The 20,838-nt window shown below is 42.6% G+C and overlaps 1 protein-coding gene across 1 annotated transcript; it reads left to right on the top strand.

Moving 5' to 3' along the window:
* Nucleotides 1-13,164: 13,164 nt before the first annotated feature.
* On the top strand, nucleotides 13,165-19,248 carry CLEC3A (C-type lectin domain family 3 member A). Its single transcript, XM_034788960.1, has 3 exons — nucleotides 13,165-13,381; nucleotides 15,759-15,842; nucleotides 17,241-19,248. Exons 1-3 carry the CDS (start codon nucleotides 13,267-13,269, stop codon nucleotides 17,630-17,632), a joined length of 591 nt encoding a protein of 196 aa, XP_034644851.1. The 5' UTR covers nucleotides 13,165-13,266; the 3' UTR covers nucleotides 17,633-19,248.
* Nucleotides 19,249-20,838: the final 1,590 nt, after the last annotated feature.

Here is a 20,838-nt window from a genome sequence, read left to right as displayed (position 1 = left end):
GGAATCCCCATCACTGGAGTATTTTAAAGAACAGGTTAGACAAACACCTGTCAGGGATGGCCTAAGAATACATGGTCCTGCCTCAGCGCAGAGGGCTGGACTAGAGGACCTCTCAAGGTCCTTCCAGACTGTGCTGCATGATATTGGCTTTACATATTCACACAGTTCACTTGCAGGACACGGGTGTTATTTCAGCACTATCTAGGCAGCAGCGTTTGTGCTGGCATTGTGGCTTTAATTTAATAACAACACATAATATTTAATATGACTCCTGTGGAGATGGTTGAGCTTCCTTCTAACTCAACATTCCATCACTGAATAATGTTGTTTCACAGGGCTCTGTTTCTTAATCATCGGGCCAACAGAGCAAACACAGACCTAATAAAAAGAGTAATTATTATTATTATAATTATTAAGCTTCCTGCTTTATCCCCAATAAGATGGTAAATTAGGCCCAGTCTCGTTCCTACTGAAATAAATGGGAGTTTTGCTACTGGCTTTGCTGGAGAGAGGATCATTATTATGTTTTATTATAATGCATTTGTATTATTGTTGTGCCTGGGAGCACCAGTCATGGACCAGAACCCCATTGTGTTAGGCACTGTATAAACATAGAAAATAAAGATAATTTCTGCCCCAAAGATCTTACAATTGCCACTCAGTTGTTGTAGCTATAGTATTTATAATTCAGGGAACAACTGATTAATAATTAATTCCACGTGATCATTTTCCGTGAAAAATATTCAACATTGCATTGACTTGATTTTATTTACTGGTAATTCTCTGTTTTTCAGTAAAATATGTGTTAAGGTCAAATCCTGATGTTGGCAAAAGCTGGTTATTTTCCTTGAGGCTCCTGGACTAGTAGGTATTGGTTTCTGAGGAGCCACTGGGGCAAATTGTGAAGTAAGTGATGTATGAAATGGAAAATCCCTATACGGAGAATACAGATGTTACTTTGCAATCATTGCTGCACTGGTTCCTATGTGCTAAAGAGACTCACAAAACTCTGCTCTATCAAAGACTGCAAAAATGCCAGCCAAGCCAGCTGCATTAAGCTCCCAAATGTAAAAGGCATTAGATATATAAAGCTAAGGTGCAAATACTTATCTTATAGGCTCAGTGCTGAGAGTATGAATTCATTAGCCCTTCCTTAGAATGATGGGTTTGTTTCTTAGAATTATGTTTTGCAAAGGGACTGTCTTGATAAAGACCATTCCTATATTCACACAGATCTTTCCAATGAGTAAAAAAGTAAGACTAGATGGTTAAATCCTGCTGGCGTCACTCAGACAAAACCCCTGTTGACTTCAGCGAAGATTTGGCTCATCCCCCATACATCCTCCCCCTGAGGGAGGCCTTCTTGCAGCACAGCTGGGATGGTACCACCACATAAGGCTGATAGCAGGGAGGGGAAAGTCATGCAGTAGTAGTGTGCCCTTTTTTGGTATGGAGCCTGGCCATGCACACAAGGCATTTGGGGCTGGGCCAGGAAAGTGGCTGGGCCAGGAGAGTGGCTGCACCAAGGGGTCTCGCTGCATGCCTCCTCCAGCTCCTTCCACACTCCCGGGCCAGGGAGGCTGCTCCAGCCACCCCATGGTTTTGCTTAAGGATTCCTACTTCCTCCAAGATAGACCTCAGCATCCAGCCCAACAGCTTGGCCTGAGTCTTAGGGGGAGGCCTGCCTCATAATGATTTAAGATGTCTTCTGTAAATGTGGGTAACAACTTAAGCATCAAGTCTTAGCATGTGTGCACTCTCCCATAGCAGTATAGCGAGAGGCTCGGCAGACAAGTAACTTTGATCCAGCAACCACAGGGCTCATTAAAGGTTAGGCAACATAACCAGCCAGTCATATTGCCATATACTTATGGCACACGTGAACACTCTTGAAATCATGTCACAGCACTGGATTAAGTTGATTAACGAGCACTGAAATCAAGGCATTCGTTTGGGGAACAATATTAACAACAACAGAAAGCATCGCCTGCCTATTTTTTATTCCCATGTGTGAAATTTCTCTGGAACCCATGCTAAATGAAGGTGTTCATCCTTCTGGCTATCTCTGCAACCAGAGATCATGCACTGAAGAACTGTCTGGAGAATATACAATACAGCATAAGCCCAATGCTCCACTTACTGACACTGGTGTAAATCTGGAATGGTTCCTAAACCCCAGTGGAATTACCCTGGTGCAAACCAATGAGAAAAGAATCAGGCCTTTTCTGTTCAGTCTGGTGGGTTTAGCAGCACAAAATCATGGACTGAGTACTCAGTTATTCCTAGGTCTCTTAAGCCATCTACTGGAAATGAGCATAAACTGCAATGCAAAAGAGCATGATAGCAACATATAATATAGGAGTACTTGCGGCACCTTAGAGACTAACAAATTTATTAGAGCATAAGCTTTCGTGGACTACAGCCCACTTCTTCGGATGCATATAGAATGGAACATATATTGAGGAGATATATATACACACATACAGAGTCCCCTACAGACTGAACCCATGGAGATAATGGGCTGTTACAGGATTCCTCCAGCTCTACCACAGAGACCAAACGTATAGACATTTCAGGGGCAAAGGAGCTAGGGATAAGGCAGTTTTCATGTCCTCCTTTCCCTGGCTAGCAGCTATTTTTGCCTGGTGCTTGCCTGGGCACCTTTTAGCCCGCATCCTGAGGGGATTATTTGTCTGTCAGTCATCACGCTTTTGTCTGACAGCACATCTAGTTTTCCTAAAACTTCAGATGAATCTTTCCTATCATGTACAATTGAATTGGCTGTCACAAAGACTTCTTCAGCCCCCATTTGTTTAAGTAATTCTAGAGTTGTCATAAATGCTGAAGTCTGTAAAGCAATGGAATTTCTGAAACAGCTTAATCCTATTCATCAATTAGTAGCCACAGTTCTCTCTGGTTTCCTACCACCACAGATGCTAGCTGCCTGGAAATCCAGCCACACAAGAGTTGTCAGCCACCAGGCAGTGCTGTCCCAGCTATCCAGTATGATAACTAAATGCCCAAGTTAGATTAAGCAAAGGGCAGTCACCAAGATTTTGAAAAGGCCCTCAAAGATTTTTGTATCATAAGGATAATCAGGAAAATTGAGGGTGTGCTTTTGATGTAGTATGTATATATTTATACTGTATAAATGTTCTGGGAACCTTCCATAGACCAGTGCATTTAAAATAAACTTGTAAGGATTGCCACCATAAAAGTCCATAGTGACCATAGCAGATGTGAAAATTAATAGGCAGCAGGTTTAAAACAAATAAAAGGAAGTTCTTCTTCATGCAGCGCACAGTCAACTTGTGGAACTCCTTACCTGAGGAGGTTGTGAAGGCTAGGACTATAACAGAGTTTAAAAGAGAACTGGATAAATTCATGGTGGTTAAATCCATTAATGGCTATTAGCCAGGACAGGTAAGGAATGGTGTCCCTAGCCTCTGTCTGTCAGAGGGGAGATGGATGGCAGGAGAGAGATCACTTGATCATTGCCTGTTAGGTTCACTCCCTCTGGGGCACCTGGCTTTGGCCACTGTCGGTAGACAGGATACTGGGCTAGATGGACCTTTGGTCTGACCTGGTACGGCCTTTCTTATGTTCTTAAAATTGGAGAGAATATTATACACCTGAGCTTCCATGAGATGGCAGCATTTCCAAAAAGGAATGTAATTTATAAATAGACAAATCGGGCTGTTAGTGAGAGCTATAGTAATCTATATAATAAGATTCCAGGAATGTCACTGGGTCCCGCCGAAGCCTAGTCTAGAATCTCCATTGAGTCTTGCTAAGAGTCCTAGACCATTGTGTTATCAAAGATAACTCAACATATCACCATTCTTCCCCTACACCTGATTTTCTTGCAACAATTACATTGGTCATATGAGGGAGACTGCACAGATGCGGGGTTACTAGGTCCAACTGCCACCTACATAAATCAACACAACAAATCATCCCAGCAATGCCCCGAGACTTAAATCAACACAACCACCCACCCTATAGCACAATCAACATATACAATCCCAAACACACAGACTCCACCACCACAGCACACCCCTTCATTTGCCACTATGTAAATCCAAACAACAGCTATAAAAAGAAATTGGAACAAATCAAAGGCTATATTCTCCTTTATACTGATCCCCTTTACACTATTCTGGCCATGTGAAGGGACCTTGAAATGGGAGTAGATTACATTTACATCCATTCTAAGTCCCTGTTCCCCCTGACAGGGGCCTTAGGGTAAACGGGAATGTGATTCCTGATGGTTCACTGATGTATTTGTCAGCATTCTAGACACAATTGCCAGAGTTCTAGAATACTGAATGTATTGCTAAGGGTCTGACTCAATGCCCAGTGATGTCCCCCCCCGATTGGCATTATAATGGGGGACTGGCCTTTTAAGGTCAGAGGAGATAGCTTGAGATGGCAGCTACCCCATTCCATGTGTCCAGGAAAGTGAATGAAGCAGTCTCTGGGAGAGAGGAAGTTGGATCTGGGAAACAATTAATGACTGTGAGGAGGGGAAAGCTAGAGGAAAACCCAGACCACTGTTCCTTTAAGAGCCCCAGGACCATAATCCTTATACAGTGGGTGGAACAAGACTCACCTATCGCCGAGGCAACACAAACAGGTGTTTGGGATTATTAGACCCACCTGGGAAGGATTAAGGACTGGGCAGGGGACTGGGCAGGTAATTTAAAAGAAGACTCCAAGCTCAGTCAAGGAGTTGCTGGAGGAAGCTGTGGCTGGGAGCCTAGAAGGAGCAAGAGTGCAGCTAGACCCCGGCCCTGGGAGGAAGACTATAAAACCCTGATCTAAAGGGGTGAGTTTGAAGAGTGGGGCAGCCAGGACAAAAACTGCACATTCCAGAAAGAGCTCTATGGAAACTCTGCACCTAGCAAAGGGTGAAAGAAGGATGGACTATATTGAATAAATTAGATCCCAAGAGAGGGGGGAATACCTCATTTCTGTGAGTGGCTTATTTCTGAGAACCTCTGAGGGAAACTGTGGCAGAGTGCCTTCAGGGCCACCCCAACTCATACTAGAGTGCCCTGGAATGGCATCTCCCTACAGTCATCAATGGATGTTGGATCAGGCCTCTAGGCTCTAACTTCCATTGATCTCAAGAGAAATGGGGAACCTAAATACCTTTGTGGATCTGGGCGTTAGAGATGCTAGATGCCAAACTCAGCACAGCTAGATGTCATCCATGCTATGAATAGGGCTGGATTAAGGCAGTCCAGGACCGAGGTATACCACACCTAGACCCATTGGGTCTCCACCCCTGAGGCCCTCCCCCCACACCTTTGTCCAGCCCTATAGTGGGACTGGGTGGGGGCATTCCCTCTCAGAGAGGAAGGGGTAGTAGCATAGGGCCCATATAGCTTCAGCATCAAGGCCCCTCTTCTGGTCAGAATCAACAGGGGCAGCAGCAGGAGTCCCCACTTGCCCCTGGAGATGCAGCACCAGGGGGTCTGCCTTCTAGTAGTGCATGAAGTGACATGTGGGTTCTTCCCTCATCCTCTCCCCAGAATTACAACGGAAGGTTTTGTTTTGGTGGTTTCTTTTTATTTTTTTGTCTTGGAGTTAACACCCCATTGAGATGCAGGAGGCAACTCACACCTCTCAGAACTCTTGTGCTGTCTGCACACTTGGGCAGAAGTCACTGCAGAGGTTTCATTCAGGTCATGATGCCAGACTATGTGAAATGAAAGCTGAGATTCTGACCTCCTCACATGACTCCAAAACTTGGGACCTGTACACCAACGTATAGTGGCTATGCGTCAAACCGGTGCTGGTTATAGCACGACTTGGCAACTTTTGGCATACAACAGGCACCGTTTCCCACAGCCCCCATTAGCCTGGAGCGGCAAACCGCGGCCAGTGGGAGCTGCGATTGGCCGAAGCTGCAGACGCGGCAGGTAAACAAACCGGCCCAGCCTGCCAGGGGGCTTGCCCTGTCGGGCCACGTGCCAAAGGTTGCTGATCCCTGGGTTATAGGAACACTGAAAGCTGATGTCATCTATCCATCCAGTGGTAGCCCTGAGCTGAAATTTTGTGGTCTGTCTTGGCTGCCACAGGCAGGGCATTCAGTTCCCAATGAGCCAGAGGAATGCGGGGGAGGAGGGGTGTTTGTTTGTTCTCACTAACAATAACTCTTGCTGGCCAGGTAAGAACAGTAGGGTTGCTGGGACCCTGAATGGAACTCTAACAAACTCACAGCTGCGGAGGAATCTCAGACCTCATCTATTCCCTACATATCCCTGTGGTCACATGAGCCTTACCGGTGTAACACAGGCCTGAAGAAGTCTGTGGTGCTAAGAAGTATGGATGATGTATTCTCTGTAGGATGTAGCTGCTAAAGGGAGAAATGACCACATACTTGAGAAGACTTGCTCTTAAATCTTAAATAAAAGTCCCTAGTGACCAAATCCCATGTGGGAAAGCAGTCCAAACAAACCAGCACATTTATCTCACTCTGGCTGGACCTACGGCAAGAGGCAAGCTGCACTGTTAAGTAAGCTGCTCATGAAGGGGAGTTCACAAGGATAATATCCCACCAGATTTATGAACATGTGCATATGTGACTAGCTGTCCCCTGTCTCACTTACTGAAGCTAAACGTTCATTCCTGCCTCTTTGCCTGGAAGTTGCCTAACTGTGGAAGAATAGCAGCAATGCCAGGCCGGGACAATTTTGAGACAGAAAAAACAAAACATCATGAGTCTGAAATTCTCAGATCATTTCCTGGAAGGGAAAGAAAGCACCACACATTACAGGGGAGAAATTAACACAATGGGTCATCCTTGCTTATTTAAAATAAAAATTAAAAAATAAAAAAACAACTAGGGCTAAACAAACTGAGGTGCCGCCAATAATTCCCAAGCAAGCCTGGAATCTTTGCCAAGTCAGAATGGGCAGCATTTGAAAAGACTCCCTTCAGCTTCTTCACTGTACCTGGAATGCAAAGAAACAGAGGTTTTACTTTTAATCCTAACTCTCCTTCTCCTTAAGACAAAACAAAGTTCCATTTTATCTTTAACAAACAAAGAGGGTATAATTCAGCCTTCCCCAAAAATGCCGGATTTAAAAAATGTAAAAATTGGGGGTTTGGGACAGAAAACCCAAACCACATCCTGTGCATGAGGTCTCCAGTCTGCAGGAGTTTGTTTGGGTATTCAGCTCCATTTAAATACTTCACATATTAATCAGCGGAGAAATGTTTTGATGGAAAATTACTTCTGGTGTTTTTCCTCTCCAACTACATAGCACACGAGTTCAGGGACAGTCTGCAGAATGGTCACTTAATTGTGCAGTCAGGGCCCCAATGAGAAATGAGTTGTGTGATTTAACCACTAAAATGTTTGCTGCAACCAAGAAAAAAAATATTTAGTGCATTAAAACTGGCTGAAGTAGAAAATGGAAGCCATTGATTGAAGATTTCAGCAAGTTCTATGGAAATAACAATGCATTTTATATGGTAAAAATACTCATTTTATTTGTGAGTGAATTCTCTTCTGGAACACGATGTACTAAAATATGTCCTTTTTGACATTACACTATAGGGTTTAGGCTAACAAAAACAGTGTTGGAATTATTATTTATGCAGGATATTACCACAATACTAATTTAACCATAAAAATTCCTTGAAGTCCAAAGGCCAAATGGTATTTTATACAATTGCTCTAAACATGCCTTTAAAAAGCCTAAATATTAAGCAATTTACTACATCCAAACAGTGACACAACATTTACAAGCATTTGATCAAGATACAAGTGGGCTAAACCGAGGGGTGCTTAGACCCATGTTGGTGCACTCCAGAGTGGCCAGGCAGATATTAGCAATGAACCCTTTAAGAGTTAACTTTTTTATACTCTGCAACAAACAAGTGATGTCATCCCCAAATACTGATTTCAGCTTAAAACCAATTGGAGACAGTTCACCCTTATTACCAGTCTTAATCCAGATAAAATTTACAACCTCCTTTCTTCTCAAGGCCTTTCGTCCCCTCCTTCTTATTGACCAATAGTTTTTCCATTGCACCTAGGTTCACATAGGCTGCAACAGTGGTGTATGAGTTGGACGGACCATACTGGTTTATTTGAAGACAGATTCTCTTTGTCTTATTTAAAACCATTTGCAGCCACCCCTATTGGTCACATGCCTTCTTTTCACAAACTTCCCCTTATTCCATTAGTTATTCTTTGAACCAGATGTCCTCTCTACTTCACTCCTTCCGGCCTTATATCTAATTATTTTCAAGGCCTTCCTTCTACTTACTATACAGGGCCTTTCTTTACAACCCATTTTCTTAACCAAACTTAAATTAACCTTAATTCTTTAATTTAATATTTTTCCTGTAGAATGTGACGGCGGTACTGCATTGCGATTAATATTCACGTTTGGCTTTTAAAAATAGGTTTATTTAGCAAAATCCAGTAAAATATCTAAGCAGAACCTATGGTATGATGGGACAAATCCTTCGATATGCTGAGTATACTCAACCCTGACTGCAAACTTCAAGGGGCATTGAAAGGCATCAGCACTCTGAAGATTTAGGCCCTACATTTGTCTGAAGGATACCATAATAAATTTGAGATATGGGGAAAATTTAAAATACAGTGAGTCAGAGAAAATATGAGTGCCAAACAAGACCCATCAGACACCTCCAGCACATCCCTCGCCCGCGCCGCTTCCCGCCTCCCCCATTGGCCTGGGACGGCAAACCGCGGCCAGTGGGGGCCGCGATCGGCCGAACCTGCCGCGTCAGCAGGTAAATAAACTGGCCCGGCCCGCTAGGGTGTTTACCCTGGCGAGCCGCGTGCCAAACGTTGCCGACCCCTGGTCTAGACTCTAGAATCTAGAGTAATACAGGACACTGGGATCATGTAGTAATTTTCAGTGCAATGAAGTTTGAGAACCCCTGCTATATTCTGACTATTCAAGAGAATTGGAGGAATAAGGATACAATACTCTAGGCCACTTAGATAGGACAGTGATAGTTGCCTTAGAAAAGGCCCAAATATGGGACCTTATGTGTGACACAAAATATTCATGCAAGAAACTTAAAATGAAAGAATCTAAGAGTATTTTAAATTAGTGCCCATAACTCTTCATCTAGCCGGTGTCTGTGTTCAGGGTCTTTCTAGTCTTCAGTGTATGAGCAGACAAATTCCTGTTATGCATCCTACCTTGTCTAGTAAAAATCCTGCTCCCCCTCTATCTCTAGTACATAGCACAGTCTTCTTTTTAACTAGAAAATTTCCCTTGGAAAGAATGGGTTAATATGACAGGAAAGAAGATTAGACATCTCACCCTCCCTGCACAAACCCAGAATATAGCTGATCACATTTACAAAACCTCACACACTAGGAGGTTGATCCATCCCTTTTCCAAATGTACAGCTTCATTTAGTCAGTATTCATGTGCTGCTTCCTAGTTCTGGGATTTCAGCCATAATCCCTCCTTATGCTTGCTTGGTCTGAGCTCAGATCTTTTAAAGAGGCACTTACAAGGCTTTTGGGGACTGAGGAAATTGAAACATACAGTAGTTTTCCAAGCATGACTTCAGTGACTTGAAGAGTTTGCAAACCTGTTACATTTAACTGAAACAAGTACTGTATATGTTATCCAGTGTACTCCATGCTTTCTACCATGGATAGTCATGAAATGCCATTTGGAGAGAGAACTATGATAGGGAAAGAGACTTCACTCTCAGCTTTATATTATCTACTTTTATCTACCATGTTAGTTCCTCAGGTTGTGCCACTTGAAATTCCAGAGGTTGGCAGTGGCTCAGAGTAATTCTTGACAGCTTTCAGATTCTCTCTACAACAGACAATTAGCCACAAACTCAAGGGCTTTTCTATCTAAGCCTATATTGGTCCTGTTTGTCAGAGTATGAAACTCTGGAAAACAACTTACTGTAACTCCAGAAATAGCTATTGCAACAACATGTCAGTTTCACATTTTGTCCAAAAATGACATGACACACACAGTAATCTAATAGCTCCAAAACCTGGAGGAGGTGGTAAACCTCAGGTATCAGGGGGTAGCCGTGTTAGTCTGTATCCACAAAAACAACAAGAAGTCCGGTGGCACCTTAAAGACTAACAGTAAAACATAGTTGGCCAAAAAGCAATATTTGAACAGCTTTCCTTTGAACAGATCAATGCATTCACCATCTTAAAAGGTCTATTCACCAGCTGTGTTTTATTTGCAGCTCTACCAACTCAGGAGATAAGTGCAGGGGCCGGCTCCAGGGTTTTGGCCGCCCCAAGCAGCCAAAAAAAAAAAAAAAGCCGCAATCGCGATCTGCGGCGGCAATTCGGCGGAAGGTCCTTCGCTCGGAGCAGGAGTGAGGGACCGTCTGCCGAATTGCCGCCGAATCGCTGGACCTGCCGCCCCTCTCCGGAGTGGCCGCCCCAAGCACCTGCTTGCCAAGCTGGTGCCTGGAGCCGGCCCTGGATAAGTGAATGACATGACCATCCTTTACAGTAACTTCTTATTCCATGCAACAGGAAATTATTTGTGCATCCACACCTATTTCAGGAGCTCAGCCCAGCATCCAAGTCTAGCACTACATAGATCTCTTAGTATTCGATGTGTAACTGCATGTTGTTTCCACAAACCTGTTATATACACAGTGGAGGCTAAGAGCCTTGCATCTGAAGAAGTGAGGTTCTTACCCACGAAAGCTTATGCTCCCAGTACTTCTGTTAGTCTCAAAGGTGCCACAGGACCCTCTGTTGCTTTTTACAGTACTCTCTGTTGCTTTATACCAGTATAGTTAAAGCAATACATACACACACACACACCATGGATGCAGTTACACCAACATAAAGGTGCTTGTACCAGTCTAGCGTAGTCCTCTAGGGGAAGGAAAATAAACTATAATGGCATAAGGCACCTTTACACTGCATCCAGACTACGAGTATATTTTCTCCAATTTTGTCCACAACTTTCTTAAAGTAGGGTGCCCAAAATTGGACACAATATTCCAGCTGAGGCCTCACCAGTGCCAAATAGAGTAGAACCTTTATCTCAGTATCTTACATGGGACACTCCTGTTAATACACCCTAGAATGATATTAGCCTTTTCCGCATCTGCATGAGATTGTTGACTCACATTCAATTTGTGTTCCAGTATAACTCCCGAAGCCTTTTTTGCAATACTACTACCTAGCTAGTTATTCCTCATTTTGTAGTTGTGCATTTGATTTTTTTTTTCTTTCCCAAGTATGGTACTTTGCAATTGTCTCTATTGAATTTCATCTTGTTGATTTCAGACCAATTTTCCAATTTATCAAGATAATTTTGAATTCTGTTCCTACCGTCAAAGTGCCTGCACCCTTCCCAGCGTGGCAAATTTTGTGTGCACACTCCACTTCATTATCCAAGTCACTGATGAAATTATTGAAACGTACGATTCCCTTTGTACCTGATCCACAGAGGATATGAGTCTGTTACAGTTCTCAGCCTGGTTGCTTGGCTTTTTTAGCTCATGCTGTAGAGACTCACACGTTCAGCTGTAGTAGCTGACAGTTCAGTGTCTGGTGCGACAGCTTAAATGGCAGCCATCACACTTACCTACTATGTTTTCAAGGCAGACTATACGTTTACATACATATCTTGTACTTGGTCAGCAGTATGTCAGAATGCCCACTACTATAGGACCCTGTTGTGCTGTGATATTTAAGAACAACACGAAGGAGTTAACATTACTGTGACAAAGACTTCATTATGTTGCTCTAACATAACTGCAAAGTGCCTAGATCCTCTGGCGAGAGGGCTAAAGAGACCTACTCATACTTTATATTAAGGGTACATTTATAAATAGTTTTTAAAGGGTTAATTAATTATTAATAAATGTTTTAAAGATTAATCAAGTGTTATGGATTGTTAGAGTCAAACAGGTTGTTTATAGCAATCATTAACACCTTCTACTGATGTCCTGATAACCAGGGGTTGGGAACAGCGGATACAGACCTATGCACTGTACAGGCACATCTCTGAAACTATTATCTTGTTGTCCTGAAGCTCAGGTTTTTTACCACTCTCCTCTACCCCCAGCTGTTCTGGTTGTGATGAAATCCTCTCAAATGGGAATGGAATGTAGCTGTGCAAAGATGTCTAGGTGAGTCTGGAACAGCTCTGACAGGTGTGAATTGCCCCATTCATCTCCCTGAGGTGTGAACCCAGACACCCAATGATGATTGTTTGAACATCAACACAGTTAGCTATTTCATTCCTCATGTGAAAGAGGAGAGGCCGGGTCACAGATCTGCACAATTCCTTGTGGGCAACAACTCATTTTGGTGCAACAAATGGGCAAGAGGTGCCACCGCTTATTTTTTTCCTTCTAATCAAGAAGGATCCAGGCCCAAAGAGGAGAGCAGATTCCGTGGGCATAGTCAAGACCATCCAGGGAAGCCTGATTTAAAGAGCCCAGTGGACCTCAATTAACTGAGAGATATCTGATTTTGATGACTCAAGTGAGAAGCGTTTATTGTGGGGGAGGAGGCTGGAAGAGTACCAAGACTTTTTCTCCCCAATCCGACCCCAGTCTATAACACATACTACTCATATCGGTAAACTTGTATCATCTATTAGTCACTTATTAACCCGTTGTATGCTATTGATAAATGTACCCTTCATAGAAAGTGACCAAAACCCCTTGGAGAGCTACAGAGCTCAGTCCTGCTGCCAAAGAACTCAGTGGCAAAACTCTCATTGACCTCAATGGAAGGAGGATCATGTCCATTGTCTATCTTTAATTGGCTTAGGCCCGACCCATTTTCAAGAAGCTGGATGGGGATGTTGCTAAATGCTTCTATGACATTCACATAAGTAGTCTGACTGTATCTCCTTGAACGTGACACTGCACAGATGTGTGTTTTTTTGAACGCCCGTTTGTTTTTCCATGACATTCATCCTCCAAGTTTTAAATATTACTCCTGAAAAATGGAGTTCACTAACAGCAAAACAAATAAATTGTTCAGTTCTGGTATACGCTCTGTAAAATGGATCTGTTCCAGCTGAAATCAGTTGAAGAGGAGGAATGAGAACAAGGGGGTACCTTATGCTGAAGCCAGCTGAAGCATCAAACACATTTCGTAAGCAAGGAGTACAGCCAACTCTATCACTACAGTTTCATAAAGCTGACCTCAGTCAGTTCATATTGAGCTGTGGCTGTGTGATTTGCTCTCTTAGCTGCTATAGAGACTTTCTGGAAGCTTCTTATTAGCTTTTGAAAAGAGCCATGGCACAAACTGGACTTCTAATTTTTCTCCTCATTAGCATACTACTGCTGGATCAAGCTACTGGCCAGGCTTCGACGTTCAAAGCCAGAAAGCACAGTAAACGTAGAGTGAAAGGTAATCAGTTTAATCAGGGGGGAGGGGGTAAATACTATGGGCATTTACAATACTCTTAAATATTATTTGAACCTGTGGTTAATATTATTTTTAAAATGTATTATCAAAGGGTATTTGTGCCTATATTTACTCTGTCTAGAGAGAAGATTCTGTATACGTTATTTGGGTTACAAGTACGAGTAAAGTGAAGTGTAATGTGCTAAACTGTATTACATAAATATAGGGTAGAGAGCCAAATACTGTCCTCTCAGCTCCATTGACTTTATTTAGGATTCTGAGTTGTAAATGAGACCGCAGTTTGGCCCATGATCTTCAGTTCTGTATTATATAATGGATATCACCAAGAATGGAATATCATGTGCATCTGGTCAAAACAAGCTCAATAAACTAACAGACTCCCAAGAATTTTTGTTGAGATTTATTTTCCATGACCTAGAAAGTTTTTGTAACTTTTTAATGGGATATTTGTAGGATATTCTTCAATTCTAGTTCTTTAGGGAGTGTCGTACAATGATGGACAAACGAAGCCAGAAAGAATTGGTGAGAAAAGTATAGTTTCCCGCTAAATATATGCAGAGCAAAGACAAAAAGCTTGAATGTTGGAAATGTGTGTATTTAATTTAAACTTACTTCCCATTTTTTAGAAAGTATAATGTAGATTACACAGCTGGTGAATATTTACTTGTTAGTCAGTGAAAAGTAAGCAGCTTACACAAGTCCATTTCTTACTATGCTCACACTACTCTGAAAGTCGGGAGGCTGTATGGCATTTGTTTCCCCTTCTCATGAATCTATCTGTCTAGTTTTGAGGGTTTTACACCATACTCATTACTGTGGTATCTGGGAGCCCTGATTCCTATTTTAACCCATGTGCATTTTTGTGCAGTAGCAAAGTAAATCTGAACATCGGGCCTCTTTTATTTAGGTGACTAACTTTAGACACTCAAAATTGAAAATGTCTGCCATAGCATCTTTTGGGATTGTTTGGGGTTCTTTTACCAAGACAAGTATATAAGGCAGGTTGTAGCCCAATCACTAAATATAGTTTTCAAAGCGAAAATTCCATGAAAACAAACTCTCAACATCTCCAACCCATCTAATAGTTAAATTAGGCCATGTCGACACTACAAAATTATGTCGATCTAACTTACATATGCATACAGCCTCCGTAGTTATTAAATCGCTTGTATGCGTGCACACTTGGCTCCTTGTGTCAGCAGGGCATGTCCTCACCAGGAGTTCTTGTATCAATTGAATTGTCAGTGTAGGGAACTGTGGGATGGTTTTTGAAAGTCAGTAAAAGCTGACGGAAGTAACACAGCAACTACATTGACACTGCATTGGCCCAATTTCATCAACCTTGACTCTACCCCATTTGGGGAAGTGGTGTTACTAAATTGGTGTAGAGAGGCGCTTATGTTGGGGGGGAGCCAAATTTAAGTGAAGACACTTCCACAGCAAGGTTGATGCAATGCAGCTTACATTGACCTAACCATTTAGCGTAGGGCAGGCCTCAAATGTACAGCCAAAACCAAATCTCGTCAGCAGCCCTAGTACAATAATGACTGATCTCTAAGCAATAGTCTGAATTTATAATTCAGTAACACATTAAAAAGTTGGAATAAGTGAACTACCATGAGAGTGCATTGGAATTTCATGTGTATTTACCTAAAGAGAGCCCAAAATGCAATTCAGTAGAAACCAATGAGCGAAACAGCAAGCTGTCATATTAATATTATTCTGTATTTAATCTTGGGAAATTAATTTTACTAAACTTATGTATTTTAAAATACACCTCTACCCCGATATAATGCGACCCGATATAACACGAATTCGGATATAGCTCGGTAAAGCAGCGCTCCGGGGGGGCAGGACTGCACACTCCTGCGGATCAAAGCAAGTTTGATATAACGCAGTTTCACCTATAATGGGGTAAGATTTTTTTGGCTCCCGAGGACAGCATTATATTGGGGTGGAAGTGTAGTTAAATATGCAATTTATTTGTTTATGAATATTTGTTGCTTTATTCTCAACCGGCATAAATTTTGTGTTGGTATAATCTCACTGATTTCAATGGAAGAAGGTGCACTAGTGTCACAGAGAACTGAGTCTGACCCAGGTGAACATTTCGTTTGGCTTATAATGATTACTAGAATTGCATTGCTTTGATGTTGTGATTTTATGGCATTTAAATGATTGCTACTTAATTTTATTGCATTACAGCATTTTGATTGTCTCTGAACAGTGTAAGTACTATGATTTTTCTTCCAACTAAAGAGTTATGCAAATCTAATACATGCAGAAGCCCATGATATTTTAACAGGGCTTCTGACTTAAAGATCATCTTGAATGTGTATCATTCTTTCTTTCTTTTAAGAAAAGAACGGTGATCTAAAGACTCAGATTGACAAGCTGTGGCAAGAAGTAAACTCCCTGAAAGAAATGCAGGCACTTCAGACAGGTAAAACATGTTTTATTAGTCTGTTTTTACTAGGAAATAGAATCATAGAATATCAGGGTTGGAAGGGACCTCAGGAGGTCATCTAGTCCAACCCCCTGCTCAAAGCAGGACCAATCCCCAACTAAATCAACTAAATGTCACTAAACATTTTATCAGTGAAACCAAACATCTCCTGCCCCACTATAATGTTCAATGAGGAATCATACTTCTTTGACTAGTGGGATTCCTTAGCAACATGTCGCTGAGATGTTGCCAACATCTTCCACTTGATGAAGCCAGCAATGACCTGGACTTTGGAAGAGCCATGCTGGCATACCTCGTGGTCTATTACCATATAGGGAAGCATAGCCAAAAATAAATAAGATTTAATAAATGAGACTGTTGTGCAAATCAGGCATTGAATGTAATCTCTCTCTTTGAAAAGGCATTTCTAGTTTTAAATCATCTTGGGTCACTTGAAATTAGCATTTGAAGGGAGGAGGATGGTGGAAAAAGTGACTGGAAATGAAGCCCTAAAGAGTTTTATGTCCTCTGTATGTTATCCTGCCAGTGGCAATATTTATCTATCAATTGCCCAAACAGAGATTTGAATTATGAATTTCCAATCAATATCTGATGACCAGGACATACTGTAACTAGCCCTTTAGCACTTTCTGTCTTCCATTTATTTACTAGGGACTAGACTTAGCTAATGCATAACACGCTTTACTTTGGCACTTAAATGTCACAAGTATGAAAAGACCTTTAGATCCTTGTCTTTGGCGTGAAGCCAAGAATCCACCTACTTCCTGGCAACTAAACCAGCTCTGCCAACAATACAAACATCCATTTCTCCTCAGCATACATTATGAACCCGATGAGGTGAAGCCAAATGTGTAAAGTTGGCAGTAGGGACTATTTACGAAAAAAAAAGAAGTTAAACAAACAACAGGCCTACATCGTCTTTGTGTGTATGTGTGGCCTCAAACAACAGCATAAATAATCCTGAGGAAATTACTGTACATTCCTGGCTGGATCCAGGCTGACAATGGTGACCCAAGTAGATTAATATAAAAAGCATAGAGGTGGGATTTTCAATAGCCCCATCTGGAATTAAGATCACAAGTCACGTTGACTTTCAGTGGGACTTGTAGGCCCTTAGGGGCTTTTGAAAATCTCCCACTAAAATGTCAGCTCTGTTTTGGAACAGCCCTGGCCATTTTGCCAGCCAGGGCAGAAAATGTTCTTGGTGCTCTCCCCACCCCCACAAACCTGCACACGAGCAGCCAAATGCACAAAATAAAAAAACAAAAGCTGAGTGGCGCTGCCCTGCTCATCTGCTCCTAGAACTGGTCCAGACCCTATTCTAATATGTGACTCCGTTTCTTAATCAACATGCTCAACCATATCTATTCACAGTCTGTCTTCGTGGAACAAAGATCCATAAGAAGTGCTACTTGGCATCTGAAGGTGCCAAGCATTTCCATGAAGCCAATGAAGACTGCATAGCCAAGGGAGGGACACTGGCTATCCCCAGAGATAATGATGAAACCAACTCCCTTCAAGACTATGGCAAGAAAAGTCTGCCAGGGGTTGCAGACTTTTGGCTGGGTATCACCGACATGGTAAACGAAGGGAAATTTGTTGATGTCAATGGGATGGCTCTAAACTATTTTAACTGGGATCGCTCCCAACCAAATGGGGGAAAGCGTGAAAACTGTGTCCTGTTTTCCCAGTCATCTCAAGGCAAGTGGGGGGATGAAGTCTGCCGTACTGTCAAAAGATATATTTGTGAATTTCTAATCCCGTAATTCCATTCCCATTAGCTGCACCAATATTTGGTTATTAATGTGCAGGTTTTGCATGTTAGTAGTTCCTCCTACTTACAGCGGTGAATTGAAAATACTTATTGAAATGCACATCTCCCACAATACACAAATCTTGCCTTAAGGCAGGAATTTTCTGTATTAATTTATTTTCCATTCAACTGCTAAAAAGGTTGTGTTTAGTGAGGTCTCTCACCATGCAACTGTGGCATATGCTGTACGTTTTGTTTTCAGATATATTGCATCATATTTTGCCATATACTCACAGATCAGAGGTATTGCAAAATATGATGCAATACATCTGATACGATGTTATCAACATCGTAAAGTCAAAATCCATCTTTCAGACCCACACTACGTATCTTTATAGATTAGTGTTTGCTTGAACCCCATGCAGAACTCCGGTCAATATTTATGAAAGTTCCACACATAGAACATTCACTAGAGAGTGAAATTTGCCAGCATGAGGCTACGGAAGCTTATTAAGTAGAACTTTAGTGGCGTATAAACCTCTGCAAATGGATGGAATTCCTCTGCTGGAGCTCAACAATGTAGCTCTGAGATAAAATTTTGATCAGAAGGAAGAAAAAAAATGAATAGAAGCTGATGTTATTCTGAAAGATTATGGAGTTAAAACTGACACATTCCTAGAAAGTGGGGGAAATATTCCCACTAGTGATCGAGACAGCAGCCCAGCTAGAAATGTTGGCTTCAACTCAGATTGATTTTATTATTTTTAAATGTAAAGCATGTCATTCAGAATGTTCTTCTGCCCATTTTGAAGTGCAACCTCAGGGCTAGGTCATGCTTGCAGCTTGCCATCCATAATAAGGGGCAGTGCACAAGCACACCACCCAGCAGGAGCAGTATGCTCAAAGACATATTGCCTTGTGGCGCTCCCTGGTTGTAATGGGGGGGAGGTAATTGGTGACACCCCTTTGCAGGATGCAACATGCTAGTAGCAAACCCGCTCCGTTGCCTGGCATATAGGGATGGGCAGAGCCATGGCTTCACCTGCTCCTTCCCACTCCCCTCTCAATTGCTCCTCACGGGAACTATCTAGGGTACAGCCTCTGCACTCCACCCGAGGACAAGCATGGCAATTAATACAGTGACAGTGTGGAACAAAGAGAGAGGGACTCTTTGCCCCTACCTACATCTCTATGAGCCTCATTATCCAGGAGACAATCTAGCCTCATGAAACGCCAGCTGTGGAAATCTTTTGTATGTACTGGTCATTCAGAAAATATTGTCCTTGTGTTCCGGCACTGACTTGTTTACATGCAAATTCCAGTTAAGCACCTGATGTTTGAAAGTGGAGGACTTACACTGTTTATTTTTTGCTATTCTTAATCTTTCAAAAGAACTCTAAATAAATCTTATACGTTTAGAGAAATGGAAACGATAGAAAAACAGAAGCCAGCCATATACTTTGCTTTGCATCACCCAAGTATGCTTTATCTTAGTGGTATGTACAATGCAGTTTGCAAATAACCTCTTGCATCTTAGAACATGAATTCTGTTATTTGGAGGTCAACTCTTAGTTTTCCTTTTAATTATACAATATATTTTAATTGCTAATAAATCAAACATGTAATTCACTAGTGGGTTGTTGTTGTTTTTTGAGACATGAAGACATGTACAATCAGCATTTCAAAGATAAAGTGTACAAGGTTACATGTATTGTGGTTCTGTAAATATTGTGTATACATCCTGTATGAGAGAGAATTCCATCAACACTGAGGCTGAGAGAAATCTGAGTGAAGCTGCTATTCCATAATATCGAGTACTTAAGGCGGGCTTTGCTCAAGATGCATTGGGAAGACAGGGTTCAGACACAGATTAGGTTTAGGATAGGGCTTGGATTCACGTTCAAAGCCAAATCTGGGCTAGGATCAGAGTCTAATGTCACCAAAATCTTGCAAGACTGTGGGCCAAAATAATAGAAATCATAAGAGTTCAGCTGTTCTTGTGACATTTCTTCCATCTTGGGCTGAGTCTGATGCTGTTGAAGTCACATGAGAGATACAGACAATAGGCCCTTTCTGATTTCAGCTCCAACTAAGAACCAAAGCTATTGCAGCAGGTCTGGTGTCAGCAGTGGTACAAATAGAATCTATTTCTTACCGGTATGGGGGCGGGAGGGGAGGGAACGGGGGGGCACGTGACCTTCTCACATGACACTCCATGTGACTGCTCCCCGCCCCCCAGCCCGGGGCCCCATGCTCTTCCCGTCCGCTTCCCATGATCCACACCCCTTACCTGGGGAGGCGGGGGCTCTGTCCTCCTCCCGCTGGGCCTTTGGAACCACAGCAGGGAAAGGAGCAGAACGTGGGGCTGCAGCTCCCCCAACGGCCGTACCGCCCTATCCCCACCCTCCCCAGCCCTGTCCTCCGGCAGGGCTGCGGCTGTACAGATGGAGGAGACCCTGCGTGGAAGGGCTGGGGCCGGTACAGCTGCTGGCATGGGGCCATCCAGCTCATTCAGTCGTGTTTTGCTGCTTTTCTTTCCGGTACACCGTGCCACCTATAAATATCTTGCTGGTACGGTGTACTGGACTGTACCACCCTACTTGCACTGCTGGGTATCGGTGACTCAGAATGAAGGTTCCACTTCCAGTTGGGCCCATCTCTAGTATTTGTAAGTGGAATGTGATACCTTTGGGTAAGTGGTTTGCTCACCCACAGATTTCTCTAGCCAGCTAGGGCCAAGGTCACATAATTTCTCAAAAACTAATCACCATTAGGGCTGGTTGGCACCTGGCTGGGAGACCACCAAAGACGGTGCAAGATGCTGCAGCAGGAAATGGTGTAGTCATTTTTGATAGGGGTCACTCTTCTCACTGATCCAGCATTCCAGTACTGCGGTAAAGGAACTGATATGTTTGTGGGATCATCTTCTAGGTGAGATGCTACACCAAAATCCTGACCCCATCTAGTCTTTTGCTGTCCATAGCCCTTATCACAAGAGTAGTGAGAGTAAGTGAGTTCTGTAGGCAGATTTCACTGTAGGTAGTTAGATTCTGGTTAACTAAATTCTCCTGAACTTTCAATCAGATAAGCTTTTCTCCTCCTCTTTAGCTGTTGTGTTGCTATGTACTGGCAAACAGCTGCCCCCTTCCTTTCCAGAGATGGCCACACATCAATAGTGGACAACAGTACCTGTACATATAGAACCATTTTATACATGAA

Source organism: Trachemys scripta, chromosome 13 (assembly GCF_013100865.1).
Source record: "Trachemys scripta elegans isolate TJP31775 chromosome 13, CAS_Tse_1.0, whole genome shotgun sequence".
NCBI lineage: Eukaryota > Metazoa > Chordata > Testudines > Emydidae > Trachemys > Trachemys scripta.
Note: the sequence above shows the minus strand (reverse complement) of the source record. Positions and strands in the feature narration are given on the sequence as shown.

Bases quoted from the DNA above. Each gene is read 5' to 3' on its own strand.
- CLEC3A (XM_034788960.1), top strand. From the start codon at position 13,267: ATGGCACAAACTGGACTTCTAATTTTTCTCCTCATTAGCATACTACTG. The intron at 13,382-15,758 runs GTAATCAGTTTA...CTTTCTTTTAAG, and splicing joins CAGTAAACGTAGAGTGAAAG to AAAAGAACGGTGATCTAAAG. The intron at 15,843-17,240 runs GTAAAACATGTT...ATCTATTCACAG, and splicing joins AATGCAGGCACTTCAGACAG to TCTGTCTTCGTGGAACAAAG.